This window comes from Notolepis coatsorum, assembly GCF_963971535.1.
Source record: "Notolepis coatsorum genome assembly, chromosome: 1".
Lineage (NCBI taxonomy): Eukaryota > Metazoa > Chordata > Actinopteri > Aulopiformes > Paralepididae > Notolepis > Notolepis coatsorum.
The window spans coordinates 22,411,844-22,434,344 of NC_140165.1; the positions used below are offsets into that span (position 1 = coordinate 22,411,844).

The following is a 22,501-nucleotide window of genomic DNA, read 5'->3' on the forward strand; positions in this document are numbered from 1 at the left end:
CCAGCACAGCGTTCACCTGTCCTCCAGCTAAATCATTTCCCATGATAAAGGAAATGCCTTTAACTGGCAAGGAAGGTCTCACCCCTATTTTAAAGAAACCAGTGACCAAATCAGATTGTACATGAATACAGTGTAACGGGGCTGGCACGAAACCCATCTCAATACCTTGAACCAGGACACTAGAACCACAGGAAGATTTCTCAGACAGAGGTAGTACATCAGAGAGGATAAAGGATTGTGAGGCTCCAGTATCTCGTAAGATCTGAACTGTACACTGATCTTTTGGATCCCCTGTCAAGGAAACTAAACCCTTGGAAGAAACAAGGATCGAGAACATCCTGATCATTGTGCATCTGTTGATCGGAATCAGGTGCCATTTTAATCAGACCAACCCCTTTGGGTTGTCTCAAGTTCTGAGAGGACGGTTGCTGCTTACGTTTCAATGTTAAACAGTCAGAAATAACATGACCAGATTTATGACAGTAGTAACATGTCCGCTCCTCTTTTGAGCGTGGAGGTGACATTTTTGGTCGGGGGTGTGTGAATTCTGAATGGTTGGGGACAGAATGTTTCTGAGAGAAATCATGGGGGAGAAACGAGTCACGCCTATCTACAAACACAGTTTTATGGGTTAGCGCAAACTCATCAGCTAATACAGCAGCTTGCTGCAGAGTGGACACTTTCTGCTCACTCAGGTAAATTACAATACGCTCTGTCAAACGATTCTTAAACTCTTCTAATAGAATGAGTTCTCCGAGAGAGTTAAGATCTGAGGCCTTGCTTGCTGCACACCATTTATCAAAGAGAGTTCCCTTCTCTCTAGCAAACTCTACAAAGGTCTGGTTGACAGCTCTCTTGTGACTGCGAAACCTCTGCCTATAAGCTTCGGGCACAAGCTCATATGCACGAAGGATGGCAGCCTTCACAGTATCATACAATAGACTATCTTCTAGGGAAAGTGTTGAACAAACCTCTTGGGCTTTACCAGTCAATTTGCATTGAAGCAACAAAGGCCAGACCTCTCTTGGCCAGCGCAATGAAGCAGCAATACGCTCAAACACATTAAAATAAGTATCAACTTCGGTCTCTCGGAACGGAGGCACCAAAGCAATGTGTTTACTTATATCAAAAGTGTGTGATGAATAAGCTGTGGAGGAGGACATACCCGGGCCTTGTGGAGGAGTCGGTGTAGCAGAGTTGGATCCACTCCTTTGGTCTCCCAGCTCCAACTCCCGCAGTCTGAGCTCTTTTTCCACCTCAAGCTCCAACCAAGGATGTTAATAGCCCTTTCATTTTCCGCCTCAAGCTCCATTTTACGAAGCCGATACTCCGCCTCACGTGCTTGTGCCTTCTCCTGAGCCTCCATCTGGAGACGGGCTATTCTAACCTTGACCTGGGCCCCTTCTCGAGACCCAGTTGACACAGGAGAGGTCAAGTGAAAATGTGGCAATGTGACGTTCACACCTGCCTTTTCAGCACCATGGGCTTGCTCCTCAGAAGGCGGTGCTTCTGTAAGTTCACCAGGAGGACTTGCATGTTCATCAGAGACCGCAGGTAAAACAAGCGTCCCCTGCTCCAACAGCTTATCTACCACAAGACACCTGATATCCTGCTTAAGATGCTTTTGTTGAACCGAGAGTTGAAAATGTGTGGCAATCTCCACTAAGTCTGCCTTGCGGCAGCTATCTAGCGCTTCCCAAGTAGGATTGCTCAAGAATTTCCCCAGATCAAAAGTACTAACTGCCATTATTTTTTTCTTACACAAATGCCATTTTTACACACAAATTAATTAATAACTATACAAGTGTAAACAAACACAGTTCACCAAATCCATCAACCAACAAAATCCCGGACGAGCCCCCATTTATGTTACGACCCCTGTGAGTCTAAGGGTAAAGGGCTGTAACATAACAGTTGGTTGACAGAAAAGATGGACCAGGTTTGTAAACAACAATGATATTTATTGAATAGAGGCAAAGGAAGCACATGTAGCTCAGGGGTGAGCCCAGGCCAAAACAACAAACAAACAAACACCACTATACTCCAAATAAACACAATCTAATCTATGGTAAAAGAGATTACATTACCTAAACTACTCTTACCTAACCAAAACAGGAGAAAACAATGTCCAAAGGAAATGGCAGCTCACCCCATCTGTGCTTCCTGAGAAAGAGAGAAAAACACATTAATTATACAGAAACAAAAGCAGAATATATACAAAAACAAAACTATGGCTAACAATGCTCTCTCTGTGGCCACACACACACAAGGAAATTACTACTAAGCACCAAAGGCAATAAACGAAATGCAATACTGTCAAAGTTACAGGTTTACCAAAAACACAACATGCCTAGCCTCATGCCAGAGAGAGAGAAAGACTGAAGTGAGAAGCCATGTTTTAACAGGTGTGGGGTGATCCTTGATTGGGTGGTGTGGATTGAGGGTTGGAGTCTGGAAAGCCATCCACCAATCGGTGCTGTTTTGCAATAATGGAAGGATTGGCCTGGCAGGGACCAATGGTAAAGGGAACAATGGCTGGAGGGAGGAAACAAAATGGAGAACACACACACATGGAGACACACACTGGGGAATATATACATTGGGATGTAACACTATTTTCCAGATTTTGCACAGCCATTGCACTTTATTGTCTTGTCTCGTCGTATCACTGTTTTGTCCTGTTTTGCACACATTCTATCTGTGAAAAAAGTTGATGCACTGTACTGTAAATGCTGTATCACATTCCAATGTTTTTTTTGTAAACATAATGGTGATTAAAGTTCATCTGCATCTGAATCTGCTGTTATACCCCTAGTCCTTACTGTTATACCCCTAGTCATTATTGTTATTGTTTTTTTATCAAATCTTTTTATTTTCCATTTTCTTTTAACACTTTGATTGCCCAACGCGAGTTTTCTCGGGTTTACCCGCCGCGTTTTTTTTTTAATTAGCGATCTGAAATCATATTTCATCAACCGAGTCTACCGTTGGAAATTCAGCCACTCCAGGCGCTCAGATGTGAAAAAAGCGCCCCCTATCGTCTCCCAGATGGTAATTCACCCTTTTGGATTGGACTCAGTGAAAATGAATGAGAAAAAAAATCCCGGACTCCACATTTTACTTCTCACTCACGCAGCCGGGGTCGATCAGCTCCACTCTGGACCCTCAGAGCAGCTGGGATTATGTGTTTTTACAGTATACACGGTAGATCAATAAAAGGATTGATTTTTTCGAATGGCGATCAGGAATTGGAATAATCCATTTGGATACCATCTGATCTCAGGTAAGGAATCGATGTTACCAGTCTTAGGATAATCAGACTCGTTTTCACGGAGATATAAGCTTTTATGTGATTATGTGATATGGCTGATTGACTGTGCGAGCGGTCAGGAAATAGGAGAATCGATTTTCAGCTTGCGGCCAGAGCGTGCATGCGTACACATATACTATAGATAATCTAGCGTTTATTTGAAAACGATTCATAAATAGGCCAAAAAATTACAACATTCTAGAATATTCCAGTAAAGGGCGATTATCATGGAATGTCATCTTTTTTCCGTGAAAACTAGTGCTTTTCAAAATGCTAGAAAACGGAAATGAAGCGATAAAAAAACAATCTGCTACGACAATGTTGACTGGAAAATGAGTCTTTGATAAACGACGGGCAGATTAGACACATAGCCATAATTTAAAACATAGATTAGGCGATATTAACGTTAACATTGAAGTGGTGCTGGGCATTCAAGGAGGTAAAAAGGAATTAAAGGGGAACTCCACTTTTTTTGGAAATTAGCTTATTTAACATCTTCCCTGGAGTTAGACAAGAAGATGCATACCTTTTTTGTCTCTGTGCGTGCATTTTAGCTTTGGGAATAGACGCTCCGTTAGCATAGCTTAGCTTCATCACTGGAAGTGAGGCAGGACAGTAGCCTTACAGTGCCTTACAGTGTATTGCAAGGTCTGACATTGACCAAACTTGATATGCATTTAACATCTTCCCTGGAGTTAGACAAGAAGATGCATACCTTTTTTGTCTCTGTGCGTGCATTTTAGCTTTGGGAATAGACGCTCCGTTAGCATAGCTTAGCTTCATCACTGGAAGTGAGGCAGGACAGTAGCCTTACAGTGCCTTACAGTGTATTGCAAGGTCTGACATTGACCAAACTTGATATGCATGACCTTGGTGGGCTCTAGGTCAACTCCTGAAAAGGGGGTCAATGTCAGACTTTGCAATCAAAAGTTAGGGGGCTAATAACCCTTGCCATAATTTCAGTGCGCCCCCTAACTTTTGATTGCAAGGTCTGACATTGACCCCCTTTTCAGGAGTTGACCTAGAGCCCACCAAGGTCATGCATATCAAGTTTGGTCAATGTCAGATCTTGCAATACACTGTAAGGCACTGTAAGGCTACTGTCCTGCCTCACTTCCAGTGATGAAGCTAAGCTATGCTAACGAAGCGTCTATTCCCAAAGCTAAAATGCACGCACAGAGACAAAAAAGGTATGCATCTTCTTGTCTAACTCCAGGGAAGATGTTAAATAAGCTAATTTCCAAAAAAAGTGGAGTTCCCCTTTAAGCTTGGGCTCTGAAAGTGTTAACAACAAAACAACATCAACATCAACAATAATAATAATACTGACAAGACAATAAGAAATAAGAAATACAGGTTAAAACGTAACTAATAAATACAAAATACCAAATACAAAATACAAAATATGCCAAGTCGAAAATAAAAACGCTGCAAAAAACACAAAAAACATTAGACAACAGACACCACCCCCCCCCTCCCCAAGACCGCCGGGTCCCCCAAGACCAACCCCCCCCCCCCCCCCCCCCCGACCGCTACATTGAGCTTTTAACCACCTCTGCTACCGCAGTCCATAATTCAATACCTGCTTGTCCCACCCCAACCACCTGAGCAGTCAATATCTCCAAATAAATAACGTCCAGCAATGTCAGGGACCAGTGAATTACCGTGAGATTCTCAGGTTCTTTCCATCTCATAGCGATAAGCTTTTTGGCTGCTGTAACGCCTGCCAGAATAATAATTTTTTGTTGTATGGATGTTGGTAGTGAAGATAATCGTTTAGAAGTAATGTAGGAGCCAAAGCTATATTTAAGTTATTGTATTATATGAATGTTATATTATGTTTATTTTTATAACCTTACATTGAAACGGCATTAGGAATATTGATTGGATTTAGATAAAGTCATTGAACCGTCTTATTTGTCATAATAGAACATTGTAGAACATTTGTAATGTCACAGTATGAATGTTATGGAACGTTCTAGAACATTTGTGATGTCACAGTATGATGTCATGATCGACCGTTATGGAACATTTGTGATGTCACCGTATGATGTCATAACCAAACATTCTAGAACATTTGTGTCTCTATATATAGTGGCTGGGACACTGTGGGTTGAACAGTACCTTGTGCATTGTGGGCGTGAATGTGGAGAGACTGAAACTGTCGGGCATGTCTTCTTAAAATGTGAAAGGTATAGGAAAGAGAGGGAAATCTTTTATAAAAGTCTGGTAGAGTTGGGAGTCTCTTCCTTCTCTCTTAAATCTTTCTTAGGCATGGATAATGAGAACCACCAGCTGATCACAGAGGCAGTGCTGACATTTCTGCATGCTTCAGAGTTGTACCAGAGGATATAGCGTTAGTGTATTTATTAGTATTGGACAGGCAAGAGGAGCAGAGAAGAAGGAGAAAGTGTGTGTTGAAGATGAGAAGAAGAAGAGGGTAAACAATCAAAAGATGGTTTACCAGAGGCCTAAATATGGCACACCACTAGTGTAGTATAAGAACTGAGGAGGGAAGAAATATGTCGGAACCTAAGATTTCGATCAATCAGCCAGTATCACCTCTCCATCTGTTGGCTTGTGTAGTTCTGCGTTGTGTTTATTTCTTTGACGTCTTCTCATACTGGCTGTACAATCTTTGTCATTCCCCTTTAATGCGATCCGTAATCATAATAATTCACACCGTCACACATGTTATCTTTCTCGGAACACGTTGTTTATTACATAAACAAAAGCCTCAGATGTTACCCATTTCGTATTGTCCTTGAAAAGTCTTTGATGGAACACTAAATTCATTATTCTATCGTCCCTTCTGCTAGCTGCTTCTGTTAGTCCAATGGTGGTTGAGGCCTCGTCGTTAGCCAAAACCCTTCTTTGTTAGCTGAAGCTAGCCTCCTTGAGGCCCCTCCCACCACCCTCTAGTCTCTCTCTCCACGTCTGCTCGTATCAAACTTGCGTCCTGTTCTAACTTACACCCGGAAGAAAACTCAAATTTATAATATTCATCATCATCATTATCATTATCATTATCATCTCGGCATAGCAATGACAGGCCCGCCCCTCCTCGTTCCTATGTGACGCGCTGTCTTTGACCACAGCTATTTGACCCAGATCACTATAGCAACGGCAATGTTGATATTAACTTACCCCAAACAAACGCTGTGGCTATAGCTGGTGATGATAACAGCACAGCCTCATCTGCAGGTTGTTAACCAGCGCCTACCACACACTAAACGTCCAAAGCCTGTCTGCACTTTCAATCCTTATCAAGATGACAAAGGACCTTGGAGCACACCCCTGCCCGCCGTGGAGACACACTGCCTGCTGACACACTCTCTCTCTGCTTCTGTGTTGCTCTCAGATGGCTATAAGCAGTGCTGTCATCCACCTACATTCTATACATTTAGTTTACATTATATACACTGAAAAACCTCGAGATCCTTTACTAAGAAGGTTGAGATGACACAAAGGGTCTATGAGGAAGATGTCCGTCAGGCCATCAATAAGAGGAGAGCTAAGTTGGGTCAGCTAACTGGTCACATGAATAAGATGAATCAATTAATGGATGAAGTCGGCGATGGTAACTTGGAAGGTGTACAGACAAGATTGGTAGAATTCAACAATCTATTTGGAGAGTTCAGTGAGCTTAATACTTCAGTCCAGGTGGTACTAAGCAAAAACATAAGCAAGACATCAGAAGAGGAGAAGAAGAAAGATCAGGATGAATGGTTCACGCCGAAGGCTGATACATTTTACAACTTCACAGTAAAGGCTGACATGACACATGGATGAAAGAGGTGCATCAGCGTAGAGCGGAGTCTAGGAAGCACCAAGATGAGTTAGAGTATGAAGAATCAAAACGGGTCCTCAAGTTACACAGCGTTATCATAAAACAGTTAGAGCACAATGAATACAGTTAGACACATTGAATTACGGTTGGACATATTCACGTGTCTACATGTGGAAGAGAAATAAACCATTTGGATATCTTTGTTTTACACTGGAGCGGCTGTGGACATTATTTTTCTTTATCAACGAACGTACTACTCACGAGTAAGCAACTTTAACCAGTAGAGTGGAACGTCGGCCCTCATATTAGTAAGAAAACTCTGTTCCAAGAGGAAAAAGGAATCAACACGAACTACAACACTGAAAGAAGGATAACAACAACATGTCGGAACCTATGATTTCCATCTGTTGGCTTGTGTAGTTCTGCGTTGTGTTTATTTCTTTGAGGTCTTCTCATACTGGCTGTACAATCTTTGTCATTCCCCTTTAATGCAATCCGTAATCATAATAATTCACACCGTCAGACATGTTACCTTTCTCGGAACACGTTGTTTATTACATAAACAAAAGCCTCAGATGTTACCCATTTTGTATTGTCCTTGAAAAGTCTTTGATGGAACACTAAATTCATTATTCTGAAAACACAGTTTTCTTACCTTGTAGTAGTGACGTGAATATTTAGGAAAGTAGCTTTAGGACCACTTCTGTAAAGAAAGACTTCGCTGTGGAAGAGAAATAAACCATTTGGATATCTTTGTTTTACACTGGAGCGGCTGTGGACATTATTTTTCTTTATCAACGAAGGTACTACTCACGAGTAAGCAACTTTAACCAGTAGAGTGGAACGTCTGCCCTCATAAGTAATGTTGCTCCCTAGTCATTATTGTTATACCTCTAGTCATTACTGCTATACCTCTAGTCCTTCCATTTATACCTCTAGTCCTTACTCGTATACCCCTAGTCCTTATACTGCCAGGATAACCTGAGGCTGAGTAATTAAAATAGTACTGGTGGGAATGTTCTTATTTTCTTGTCATGCTTTGCTCCATTTGACTGATAGTTCTGGAGTTATGTCTGTGCCTTTAATGAGAAACACGCAACAAAGAAAGACCTAGGCATGTTATTCCTATGACATCAGACAGGTCTGTCAGTTCCATCTATACCAGTTCAAAATGAGAACACGCCTGTGAACAATTCTCTCCCGAAGCGAGAAACCAGAAAAACGAGTTTCCTCCCTGTGATGGTATCAAGAGATAAAGCATGGACATGCTCTGGTAATCACAGATACATAATATCAGAACCGCTTGAATGTTTGTTACACTCGTGCACAAACGTGGGGTTTGGAAATGGGAAATATCTTAATTTCACTATTATGTCAATGACTAGAAGTCAGTCAAATGAGAAAATGTGACAGATACATGTACAATATGCTGTATATACCATATATATATAATATATATATATATATTTGGCGGCCGGGTAGCGCAGCGAACTAAGCGTCTGTCTACCATCGAATCGAATCCAGCTGTGGTGCTTCCGGGTTGGCCGACCGTCCATACTAACACAATTGGCAGTGTTAGCGGGTGGGTCCTGGTCGTTGTAAACAGCGACTCCTACAGTTCGGTTGGGGCGCCTGCACAGCAAGGGAAGGATCTAGGAAAGATAGTGTGACCTTCCACACGTTACACTCTCCCAGTGAGAGTCCGCGCTGCCAGGTGAAAAGCGGTGGGCTGGGTACACATGTGTCGGAGGAAGCATGTGATAGTCTCCGCCCTCCCGGACCGACGGTAGGGGGTAGAGTGCGCAACGACCCCATATAATACCTAGACTCTGGAACATCTCTGACAACAGTGGCTCAGAAGGTATAGTGGTCGTCTGGAATCTGGTTAAGGTTCCTGGTTCGATTCCGGCTGTTTCCGAAGTGTCCTTGAGCAAGACACTTAACCCCTAACTGCTCCCGATGAGCAGGTTGGCACCTCTTGCATGGTCGCCTCTGCTGTCGGTGTGTGTGAATGTGTGTGTGAATGGGTGAATGTGAGACACAAGTTGTAAAGCGCTTTGTATAAAAGCACTATAAATGCAGTCCATATTATATACCAATATGAATGTTAAGCACGCTCACTCACGCTCTCTTACTGTGTCCATGAACTCGGTCTTCTCTTCAGCGTCAATGGGGCATGTCCAGCATGTCCCCTCTTCAAGATATCAACAGTCTTTCCTCTCCCATCTCTTGCTTTGGGATTCCTGTTTAATACATTTAATGTACTACTGTCATAGGAATTAAGGGCCTCATTTATCAAGCAAAAATACACACAAGAGAACACAGAGAACCTTTTAAATATACGCTGTCAAACTAATTTCTGCTTGAAATTAAAGTAGATGTGTAAGAGTTGTACCCTTCCCGCTGACTTGTCGTACAGAACTTGTAAGTCGCTTTGGATAAAAGCGGCAGCTAAATGACTAAATGTAAACAAATGAATTGCTCAAGAATGAGTCCTTGGAAAAGAGTCGGTGCATGTGCATATTTTGTGTTCGTAGATTTGTGTTAATTGTGGCACTGTATTTTAATCAACTTTCTCACGTACATAAATATGGATAAATGCGAGGCCCATGCGTGTGCATTTTGTTTCAGGACAGACTGTCTCTTTAGCCATGTTTTTTAGTATCAGGTGACAGGGAGGCAGTTTAGGGAACTGGGTTGCCAGTGTATTGCTCATCTAGCCTGACTCATTATCATTCCGAAAGAGTCTGGGAAAAGAACAGAATGCCAGATTCCACTGTGCAACACACGGGATGTGAAGTAAACTAGCTTAATGAATTAAATCATGTGCGACACAAAAAGACAGCAGTTTAATATGCTTTGGATGGGCTATTTGAACACAAAAGATGGACATATTTATCACAGCATGATTTAGCAAATTATGTTTATACTTTAAAGGCTACTCCATTGCCTGAACTTGAAGGGGCAACCCACCCCTGACCTGGTTCTCAATGTGGGGGCCCCCAGGGGTCCTTGAGGGGGTTCCCCGGAAAAATGGGGGGTTTTATTTCACTATTTCATAGAAGTTAACCCAAGTGTTTATTTCCTCCCCTCTTATCTCACTAAATATTGCTGCCATTAATTTCCTGGCAAAAAAAACACATTTATTTGTAATTTTACCAAACAGTCACGCCAATATGGAATAAATATATTATGTAATTTTTCTTCATTTCAATTATATAGAAAAGTTTGGTCTCGACTCGAGGCTTACTAAGGAGTGGGGTCAGATTGCGAGATCTATAGGCCAGCAATGCACAATAGTCCAATATAATCAGGAAAAAACCTGCACACTGACAAAAAAAACTGTCGAAGCTCTCTGATTACATCAACCTATTTCACATAAAAAGCTTTGGTAAACCAAGTTTAGGGGTGAGATTCCCCTACATCCCGCATTGGGCTGACATATAGGTAATTTGTCAGCGGGGCTATGGCGTCAGATAAATAAAGAGTGCTCTCAGTCTCATCTCTTCTCGAGTGTTCCGAGCTAACCTTCACCCCCGTAATGGAGAAGAGCTTGGCCTTGGCCTCGCGTCAGGGTTACCATTATCTATCCGGTCCCGACTCCTGATATAGCCACACTAACACTAATCCTAATTCAGACGATTTGCGAACCTCGCGCTACCGCTCACATGTGAATTGATGACTAAAAGCCTGGTCACTCTTTCTTCACTCCGTTTCCACGGTCTGCTCCCAGATGTGCAAAGGTGTTTTCTTCATGGGGCTCGGTTAAAGGGGCACTTCACCAAAAAAAACTATGCTGATTTATTTTGCATGTAATCTCACACATACAAAAACTGTAAATAGTTCGTAGGGTTTTTGGATGTGTGTGATGACATGACAACCATAGTCTACCCACATAACTCTGTATGATAGCATGTACAATAATGCTGTATATCGTATATATATATGTAACGGATGGTATCGTGAAGCGCAGTCAAGAAGGGCTGGGTGAATAGCGGTGCTATGGGTTAAATTCACTCTCACATCCTCAAAAGACGCATAGACACGGTACAAAGAAGTGAATTCACCTCTTGGTGTAGTGGTCTGTGTTGTTGCACGCGGCGTGGCAGACCGGTGTTCGAGTCTCCCTCGGGGCATCGAAGTTTGAAGTGATGTTGTCACAACCGTTACATATATAGTCATATTTACCGTATATCCACATCTGTCTGAAGTGAATATACCTGCATATAATCATTTTTACATACCTGTTATACTATTTACATACCTGTATATAGTAGGGATATATATATATCCCTACTCTAGTTATACTGCTGCAGGTATGACTTAAGTTACTATCATATTGTTTTTATACCTGTATACACAATACTATAACACTGTACATACATTATTACTCAGTAGTATTAATTTATATATACTCCAGCCTAACCAGTTGTATATTGTGTATTGCCATTGCACTTTACTGCTACATTTGCACTCCGGTATAGATGTCGACTTGTTTGCTCCTGTACTTGTGCTGTATGATGACAATGAATTTGAATCTAATGTACAAAATAAATCGGCATTGTTTTTTGGTGAAGTGCTCCTTCGAGGCTATGAAATGACTACACATCACGAACCCGTCTAGTTTTATAGTGCCACCCCACTCGGCAGTACATAGATAGAATGCCTGCTCAAACAAGGCCCATATTCACCAAGCCTCCGTGGGTAAAGAGTACTGATCTGGGGTTAGTGACCAGAAGCACTTCTCTCTTTATGACCATATTCAACCTAACAGGCTGAAAACTCTAGATCAGTGCTCCCACTGTGAGAGGCTTGGTGAATATGGACCCAGGGTGTTGCTTTTAAATGTGTGTTGAACCTGCAAGGGATGACCGTGAGACGTCATCCATTAGAAAAGCATGCTGACCAGTCCCGGGCCAGACTATATATCAGCCTCCGAACCTTGACCCTCTTCCGCTGGCTGGGCTTCCCAACCTGGCCGAGTGGTCAAGACTGGAACATAATCCCTTTGAGGTTTCAATCAGATTGAGGCCAGATCATCTATTCCAGCTGAGATGGTTATGTGCGATTAGAGTAATTAGCCCTCTTAAAAGATTATTAGGCGCCGTCATGTAAACATGACTACCTAGACATGAAGAGAACTGTGTGAAGTGATGTATGAATTTGCTTATTATTTATACCACTGGCCAGTATGGCTTACTACCACCATAGTGTATTTACACTTGTATCACTGTACATACATCAGATTAACATATTTACTCAGTGGCTTTGTTATATATATATGTATGTATATATTCCATTTAATCACTTCTTGCACTGTATATTACACATGTCTTGTACCGGTATATTGTTATGCACTTTACTGTTATCTTACACTCTGGTTAGATGCCAACTTCTTTTCATTGTATGTACTTGTGCTGTGCAATGATAATACATTTGAATCTAATCGAATTAACCGGGTAGTTTTACCTTTACCGTACAAAGCATCCTCTACGCGAAATGTTGGTTCACTTTGTTTCAAAGGCTGATTTCTTTTGTATTTGCGTCTAGATTATAAACAATAGTTAAGCCTTTGTAACTAGTTATCGTAGGTCGTTTTTTTCTTCTCAAAACTACCCAGATCATGCTATGTAGTGTGACATGCAGAGGAAGAAGTGAGGTCATTAAGGAGTTACTACAGCATGTTCCAAAAAGTGAGTCTTGTTTATCCCAAGACTATAGCCTGAGGAAAGCTCTTATCTTAAAAACACATCCTGCTAAAGCATTGTAGCTTTCTCTGACCCAGTGACACCCAGTTTAAAATAACACAGCACCAAAACAATAGGAAACTCATCAAAAGTTTAATAGCGAAGCCATAAATTAAATAGAAAAGTGCATAGCCTTTGTGGAAATAACAATAAGCGTAGCCATTACAAACAAATCTCTTGGAATCCCTCAATTCCCATAGAAACGTCAAATGATTCCACATCATAGATTATCGAGCAGTGCTTTTCTTTTCTTTCATAAAGCGTTATTTTAGCCACTGTGAGCAGCAACCCCCCCCCCCCCCCCCCCCCCCACACATGTATTCAAACTCCAACCGCTCACAGTCAAAACCACTCGTTAAAATGTCAGTTGCGTATTAAAGCCCAAGAACGATAAGACATTATTTAGTGCACTTCAATAAAGGAAACGCAAAGATACCATGACCCTGATGTGGGAAGCATGGTTAAGTGCAAACAAGTAAACGCGATGCAACACGAAACAGCATTACCATCGTTCATTATATACAATATCAACAGGACCAGGCCCCAATCTCACTGTTCAGTCACCTTTTTTTAAAACACGTATTATGTTTCTCCCCCCCCCCCCCCCCCCTGTAGACTGTCATGTCATTTTACATTTAAGAGCTCGCCGTTATTAATGTCGACAACCCCTGATTCCCATCTCCTCCTTGTACCGGTTGGTCAGGACGTTCGCTTTGCGGGTGAGTTTGGACAGAACCGCGTGGAGTCCTTGCAGGTGAAAGTGAAACCGCTTCTCCAGATCCTCCTCCTCGGACGACTCGAGCGCCGTCTCGCTGCTGCGCCTCTCGTCCCCCTGCAGGACCCCCCACTCGATGTCGTACCGGATGGACTTCAGCAGGACGTACGAGCTGTACATGTCCCCGTCCTGGAAGTAGGTCGCGGTGCCGTTGCTCGCCGTCCTCACCGTTGGTTTGATGTCGCCCCCGGTGTCCCCCTCCTCCTCCTCCTCCTCCTGGGGCACGTCGCGCAGCAGACTGGGCAGCATCACCGTCTGGTCCATGTTGTTCACCGCCCCGATGAAGCGGTTCATGGCGTTGAACAACGAGTTCTTCTGGTTGTAGGAATCCGATATTTGCATCATTTTTGGGGGAGCGTTGAGAAGTGGCGGTTGGAAAGGAGAAAGACAAAATGGGACCGTTTCCTGTGGTCGATGAGTATGCACTTGATCTATATCAGTCCCATGCCAAACTTAGCGTGCTAATGCCCTTTATCGGATTATAACTATAGAGGCTATGGTGAAATCCCCCGGGCACTCGCACGTCCAGGCTTTACACACGTGTTACATTTACCCTCACAGGCTCGGTCGGTTAACGGCTGGTGGGAACACGAACCGCGTCCTTGTTCCACCGCTCTAGCTGTGCCTGTGCCCCGAAGAGAAGCGACTAGGAGCGCTCCTGAGAGAGAGAGAGGCGCGCCGGGTGAGAAGACCGTGTGTCTGGATGAAGGCAGGGCGTTCCCCCTGAAGCAGACTGTACCGTTTCTCCCTTGTTGAGACGAGGCCAAACAAGAACCGGACCAGCGGCGACCACTGAAATAATAAAGCACAGCCACACACAGACAGTTAGGTCGGTATAACGTTCGGTTAGACTAGAGCGAATGAATTCTGCACAGAGAACCGTTCTTAGGAAGAAGAACAAACTGGCGTCGTGACTCCAGCAGCGAGGGTTAGCATTAGCAGACTAGCTTTATTGTAACGTTACCGTTTATAATCGACGTCTCCTCCTGCAAACAGTTAAGCAGATGAACTCACCGGCTGATGTCTTTATTAAATCACCCTTCCGGTGTTTATGAATAGTCTCCTTTTTATCTCTATTATTCCGATCTAGCTCGTTAAATGTATTACTTGACAGTGGTGGAGTGGTCTGGTCGTGTGGCGCGGCGGTGAGAGATCTCTCTGCAGGAGGATGTGATGTAGGCCCGCCCACAAACCGAACCTCCGTTTTCAGCCAATCCCGTTTAAGCCCGATCCCGTTACACCAGTGGTCCTCAACTAGGGGTCCCGGGACCCACAGGGGTCCGACTCCTCGGGGGGAGTTCCAGGGAGTCCCTTAGAAAAATATGATCAATTTAAACTATTATATAAACTATTCCGATCATTTGTTTCACTTTCTCCACTGTTGTCTCAGCAGCATAATTCTGGACTTAGTCTGGACTATTATCTACAACAAAAACCTTCTTAGATGGGGGGTACCGGGTACCTGAGACAAAATCTTATCAAATGGGGGTCCAAAGCTTAAAGCCATATTTCACTTTAGTAGAACTTGTCAAAAATCTGCTGTATTATTATTACCTTTATCTGCACCTTTCTCATATGTTTATATTCAGAGTTATTCACAATTTTCTGTGTCAAAGGTACTTGTGTTTATGAGCTAATGTTGCCATTTACATATTATTCAAATAAAAAAATGTCACTAGATGTGTAGTTTAACCAACTGTCAACTTTTCACAGAATGTTTAGAATCTTCCAGCAAGGCAGCGGGTAACCATGGTAACTACTCCGGAACATTCCACACAAAGCAAAGATACACAGCACACTCAAACTTACAACACAATGACCGGATCTGCTTTTATTTAATAAGGTATAACTGTAAAGACATCAAATGGCAAAAAAAACATACCTTTGTCTCAGAATTGTCTGTTTTGTTCAAATTTGCACAGCAGTAGTTTGTTTATACTTCAGAAGTATGATATTTAGACTAGGTCTCCAAACTGAATGGAAGTGAATGAGAGCCTGACATGACACCTGAGAGGAATGGTTTGATTGATTGATTGAAAACTTTATTAACAGATTGCAGAATACAGTAAGGCTCAATACACACAATTGTTAAGGGGATGCAGACCAGAGAAAGACTTTCGTCTTGTTTACATCAGGGTCCCCTATTTTCAATTCATAATGACATTAATGACATACGCAACATACATATATCATGACATTTCTGACATACATGACATACAGGTATACTGTTACATTTGTGACATACAAGATATGCAAATATACAGTACTGTTAAACAGAGATCCTAACAGAAAATATATACATACGAGGGGGAGGAAACTACATTGGGAGGGGGGGGGGGTTGGACATTTACGGGGCCCATACAGATATACAGATATATATCATGACATTTATGACAATACATGACATACAGATACAGGTATACAGTACCTGTGGTGGTGTTGACAGCGGACGACAGGGACAGCAGTGGTCGCTTACTTGTCGATGACTTTAGATAGAGGTAAGACTGCTGAAACATGACATGTTCTACTAAAGTGAAATATCCCTTTAATTTATATCAATTTGCCACCCCATTACCATACCAATAATATACCCTGCCGGCTGCCTCCGTCCTCTGATCCTCTGGCAGGATAAAAGCGAAGGGTGAAACCGGGCCTTTTTATGACTCCATGACCATGACAGATTATTCCCAGAAATCAGACACATGATTCAATGTAACCTCCATATTCATGTTGATTTTCACAAAAGAGGGAGCTGCAAAAATAGGTGTTGAAAAGTGTTGACTTTGTGAAGAAAGTCCCCAAGCCTTTCAAGATTTTTTGGAATCTGTGTAATGTATATATATATATATTCTTAGCAGTTACAATCAAATTATATTTGAATATGAATATATGGAATGGGATATATATATTTGTTTTCACCACTGAACCATAGCTTTTCACTACTGAGATACGTTTTCCATTAGTGTGACAGCGCCTGCCTCTGGTCGTAGATGGAACTGCATCCAGTTTTGGTTCATGGGGTTCTCGTGTCCTCTGCGTTCTGCATTATAAATGTGCACACACACGACTCACTGCACGGTGAAGAGATCAAATACCACCAGATCGAGGAAACGTCTAGAATTACATTTAGAAGAATGATCTTGTGGATCCAAGGATTTGATGATACGGATACCCGCGCCCCCCACCCCCTTACATTTACCGTTAAAGGGAATTCCAAAACTTTGCGTAAAATAACTAAACATAAAACTAAAAAGCCTAAATAAGCAGGAAAAGGAAACCATACTCTCTTCGTCACTCCAACCAGGGATACAGGATGCCCCATAATAAAAATCACAGTGTACAGTATTGATTGATTGATTGAATACAGTGTACAGTATGTGTATCCCACTTGATCCCCCACGTGGCAAACCAAACATCTATAGCCAGTCAGCCAAAGGGAAGTCCTCTCACTCTAAGGCCAACTGAAATAGTATGGTTACTAGGCTTCAGGAATAGGCTTACTAGGCTTCAGGAAGAGGCTTTCTGTGCTTCAGGAAGAGGCTTACTAGGCTTCATGAAGAGGCTTACTAGGCTTCAGGAAGAGGCTTTCTGTGCTTCAGGAAGAGGCTTACTAGGCTTCAGGAAGAGGCTTACTAGGCTTCAGGAAGAGGCTTACTAGGCTTCAGGAAGAGGCTTACTAGGCTTCAGGAAGAGGCTTACTGTGCTTCAGGAAGAGGCTTACTAGGCTTCAGGGAGAGGCATACTAGGCTTCAGGAAGAGGCTTACTAGGCTTCAGGAAGAGGCTTACTAGGCTTCAGGAAGAGGCATACTAGGTGTAGGTTCCTAAACACGTTGATACCATAAGCTTCGGACGCTCTCAAACTTTGATTCTCCCGTTTCACATCCATGTACAAGAAAGTACATTCAGTAAGATTCCAATTTGGGTGTTCATACACTTTCAAGTTTCCTAGTCTTATAGAGCGAGATGAATAAAGTTAGTCCAGGGAGAGAGGTCTAAAAAAAACTGTCTGGCTCCACTCTCTCATCACTTGGCCTGACTGCAGGTACAATCTGGAATATCTTCCTTCTAAACAATTCTGACCACAATGCAACATCTGATGATGATGGCGCTGCTCCGACCGGCTGCCTCTCTGTTCGCTCCGTCGAGACTGTGTTTACTTTTGTTAATATTTATAGTTTTTAGAGTTTTGTTCGTACCAACTGTTGGTGCATTTAATGTATATGACCGTCAGTCACTCATAGACATTGGATTACGGGAAACTTATCAACTGGATTACTCACTGGATCAGCTTTCCGAACCGCATCAATGGCCTGAAGAAATTCTCCGGAGATCAGGACCAGATCCTTTGTTCCTAGACCCCAGGAACAGAGGAACCAGACGGCGAGGGAAGAGGGCTGGGATCCGTAACAGGCTGAGATCCAGACGCCACCGTACACCACTGCCCAGTATATTGCTAGCCAATGTACAATCAATTGACAATAAACTGGATGACATCCGAGCAAGGATTCAATATCAAAGAGACGTTAGGGACTGCAACGTCCTCTGCTTCACCGAGACGTGGTTGACGCCGGACGTCCCAGACCACGCAATTCAACCGGCTGATCACTTCTTTATCCATCGCAAGGATCGGACATCATCAGAGTCCGGTAAACAACGTGGAGGAGGTATTGCCTTCATGTTTAACAAAAATTGGAGCGACCCAACTAACGTGAAGGAATTATCCAACCACTGCTCCCCAGAACTGGAATATATAACCATCAAGTGTCGTCCTTTCTTCCTCCCGAGGGAGTTAACGGCGATCGTCCTGGTCGGAGTGTATATTCCACCGCAAGCCAGCAACAAGGTTGCGCTCTCCAGACTACACGACGAGGTAAATAGAATCCAAGTGGCGAATGTTAACGCCGCCATTTTAGTTCTGGGAGATTTCAATAGCGCCAATCTGAGAAAGGTATTGCCTGACTTCTATCAGCATGTGACTTGCAACACCAGAGGCGGTAACATCCTAGATCACTGTTACACGCAATTTAAAGGTGGCTACAAGGCTCATTCTGATAGTGACTTTGGTAAGTCAGATCACGCATCCATTTTTCTTTCACCAAAGTACAGACAGAGAATTAAAAGTACTCCCGTAGTCTCGCGAGAGGTGCAGAAATGGGATGTGACGTCAGAGGAGACGATCCGGTCAGTGTTTCACCACACAGACTGGATTGTGTTCCGCGACACAGATAACATTAATGCCTACACGGAGACAGTGCTGGACTATGTTTGTACTAGGGTGAAAGAAACAATCCCCACTACCCAGTGGCGGCCGCTGCCGCTGGTGCCTTGTGGGTCGCAGTTCACGTTAATAGGTCGAGTTGAAAATGTAATGCTCTGAGATGCTCTGGAGCAATCTCTCTCTGTCTCTCGGATCAATCAAATCAAATAATTAACACATGTATGTTGTCATTTTAAACAACTCACCATTCATTCATTATGCATCAGCAGCAGCTAAATAAATGTTATAGTTCACAACACAGCAGCGCGTTTTGAATCGCCAGCCTATTATCGTCTCAGCAAGCACAGTCAATACTTTTTTCCGTAGCCGCATTTCGCGGAGACAGCTGTGTATAGCGAGAGAGAGAGAGAGAGAGCGAGAGAGAGAGAGAGAGAGAGTTACGTATCATGTATTAAACTAGAGTTAAGATCGCTAATCTACCTTGTTGTTGGCTTGTTGATAAAGTATATCCACTCTATGGCATTGTCCATCCAGCCTGTGTTGATGTCCATCCATTGTGCGCATCCATATAGCTTGTTGTTAGCCAACAAGCTGTGTGAGTGAAGAGCTGTGTCTTTGTCCATTTCCGCCTCGAACAGCCTGCAAACTACCTGGCGTTCTATCGCCATGCTCTAAGACAAACTCTAACCATAACCAACTTTGAAAGAGTGCCTAAGCTTAACAGCAGTGGCGGCTCGCCACTAGTGGGCGCAAGGGCGCCGACCCACCTGCTGGCCAGCTGCTGTTAAATCAGAGAAGAAGACAATAAAACTTTTTCGTTTTTGTGTTTTATAGCCCTATAAATAATATAAACATGTTTAAAATGAATACTATTTACTCATTTTAAGTATGTTTGTATTTCCAATGCACAATATAACGTTATTATCTAAATTAAAAAAACATCGTTTTCTTGAGCAGGAAGTGACGTTTTTTTTATTTTTTCGAATTTCTCGCCCGAGGGCTAGAAGCGATCGCGCTCTGAGTGCGCGTCACAGTTTGATCGCTGTCTCCGTCACAGCCAATCAGTGCATACGGCGTTGTGCGTTGAAATATGACTATTATGTTGGAATCCGAGCGCAATTTGAAGCGGTCTAGCCCAGCAGCGTGAACTTCCGTGAAGAATTTCCATAGCCGCATTTTCGTGGAGACGCTCTGATTGGCCGACGCGATGCCAGTTTTTTTCCATAGCCGCATTTCTCGGGTTCTTGCTTAGAGAGAGAATGCGCCAGGTTTATTCAAGGACTGAGTATTTTCATTTCGATTTATAGTTAGCTAAAGCTACCACCATGGAATTGGATAATTCTGTTAAATCCATCAAATCAACACCGTTTGAAAGACGGACAAATCATTGGCCGAATCCAATTTCTAGGTTATTATTCCTAGGTTGGTGATCGGTGGAGATAGTGTTGTTGTGAGAATGATGCAGGCAGCTGTTTGTCTTAGACGAGCGTACCGTGACTGCAAGTTCTTTAGACTGTTAACTTACTACCAAAATGAAAGTTTACCCAAATCAAAAACCCTGGGTAGACAAATCCGTCCGTGAAGCTCTGAGAGAGCGCACCAAAGCATACAACGACGGCCTAGAGGCAGGCAACATGAATGACCACAAGGTGGTGCGATACAACGTAAGGAGGACAGTGTCAGAGGCCAAACGACGCTACAAGCTGACTCTAGAGCTATGTGGCAGGGGCTCAAAACGATGACAGACTACAAAGGCGCCTCCCTCAAACTGAACAGTGACATCTCCTTAGCAAATGACCTCAATACCTTCTATGCGAGGTTTGATGCTGGTAATAACAACACCAGCTCACAAGCCTCGGCAATGGGGGGGGGGGGGTCGGCTGCTGATGGAGGCGCAGTGTTCAGGGTAACAGAGCATGAGGTGAGGCGGACCTTTAAAAAAGTGAATATCAGGAAGGCAGCAGGTCCAGACGGCATCCCCGGCCGCGTCCTAAAAGTCTGTGCCGACCAACTGGCCCCAGTATTCACTGACATATTTAACCTGTCCTTAGAACAGGCTGTCATCCCCACCTGCCTGAAGAAGTCCACTATTATCCCTGTACCCAAAAAATCCAAGCCTGCTTGCCTCAACGACTACCGCCCTGTAGCTCTCACCTCCATAGCCATGAAGTGCTTCGAGAAGCTAGTAAAGGGCTACATCTGCTCCTCCCTCCCCATCAACATGGACCCCCTGCAATTTGCATACCGCCCCAACAGGTCCACGGAGGACGCCATATCCCATGTGCTGCACACAGCAGCATCACACCTGGACAAGAGGCAGGGGAACTATGTGAGAATGCTATTCATCGACTACAGCTCGGCATTCAATACCATAGTCCCCTCCATACTCATAGCCAAGCTCAGGGACCTGGGCTTGGGCTATGACCTCTGCCAGTGGGTCTTGGACTTCCTGACTGGCAGACCCCAGGTGGTGAGAGCAGGCAACTGCACCTCCTCATCCATCACCCTCAACATAGGGGCCCCCCAGGGCTGTGTTCTGAGTCCCCTCCTCTACTCCCTGTACACACACGACTGTGTGGCTCAGCGGAGTAGCAATACAATCGTCAAATTTGCTGACGACACAGTGGTGGTGGGCCTGATCTCTGCCAACGACGAGAGGGCCTACCTGGAAGAGGTCAAGGTCCTGGCGGGATGGTGCCAGGAAAACAGCCTCTCCCTGAACGTCAGCAAAACAAAGGAGATGATTGTGGACTTCAGGAGGTCGGGGGTCAAGGACTACAGCCCCCTCAGCATCGACGGGGCACCGGTTGAGAGAGTCAACAGCTTTAAGTACCTCGGAGCCTACATATCCGAGGACTTGACATGGACCACACACATTAACAGTGTTGTGAAGAAGGCACGACAACGCCTCTACTTCCTCAGGCGCCTAAGGAAGTTCCAAGTCAGCCAGAAGATCCTTAAGAACTTCTACTCATGTACAATAGAGAGCATCTTGACCGGCAACATCACCTCCTGGTTTGGGAATAGCACTGCACAAGACCAAAGCAGACTACAAAGAGTGACACGTTCAGCCGAACGCACAATTGGAGGGGGGCTCCCCACCCTCCAGAACATTTACTACAAGCGTTGCAAGGGCAAGGCTAAGAGAATCATTAAAGACTCCAGTCACCCGAACAACTGCCTCTTTGAACTGCTGCGGTCAGGCAAGCGATACAGGAGTCTCAAGGCGAGCACAGAAAGACTCAGAAGAAGCTTCTATCCCCAGGCCATCAGGCTGCTAAACGAACAATGAATGAACACTACACAACAACAACCACCAAACGCACATAGCACACACATCCACACGCACACACTCACTTTAAACAAACACACTGTAGCACCCACTCCACACACTTATAGCACACACCCACTTTAAACAAACACACTGTAGCACCCACTCCCCACACTTTATATTTATGGATGAAGGATTGCACTACAACTCGTACACCTTACTGTAAATTGTACCTAAAATTGTACCTCATCCCATTTCTGCTTTGCACTAGATAGTACTGTACATTAGTACACTGCATAGTATTGTGTATTGTATATTATATGGTAACTCAGAACATTGTACATATGTCTATACCGAACACTGTGACCTCATTTTCTTCTTCTAAATTC

At 43.6% G+C, this 22,501-nt stretch overlaps 1 protein-coding gene across 2 annotated transcripts; it reads right to left on the reverse strand.

Moving 5' to 3' along the window:
• Positions 1–13,165: 13,165 nt before the first annotated feature.
• On the reverse strand, positions 13,166–14,774 carry LOC311234173 (mid1-interacting protein 1-B-like). Of its 2 annotated transcripts, none has more exons than XM_084321289.1 (2): positions 14,637–14,774; positions 13,166–14,414 (listed from the first exon to the last, which is right to left on the reverse strand). In XM_084321289.1, exon 2 carries the CDS (start codon positions 13,965–13,967, stop codon positions 13,500–13,502), a length of 468 nt encoding a protein of 155 aa, XP_084177415.1. In that variant the 5' UTR covers positions 13,968–14,414; positions 14,637–14,774; the 3' UTR covers positions 13,166–13,499. The 2 variants fall into 2 exon arrangements, with proteins under 2 accessions (XP_084177415.1, XP_084177416.1); XM_084321290.1 differs by having other exon boundaries at positions 14,587–14,745.
• Positions 14,775–22,501: the final 7,727 nt, after the last annotated feature.

Bases quoted from the DNA above. Each gene is read 5' to 3' on its own strand.
- LOC311234173 (XM_084321289.1), bottom strand. From the start codon at position 13,967: ATGATGCAAATATCGGATTCCTACAACCAGAAGAACTCGTTGTTCAAC.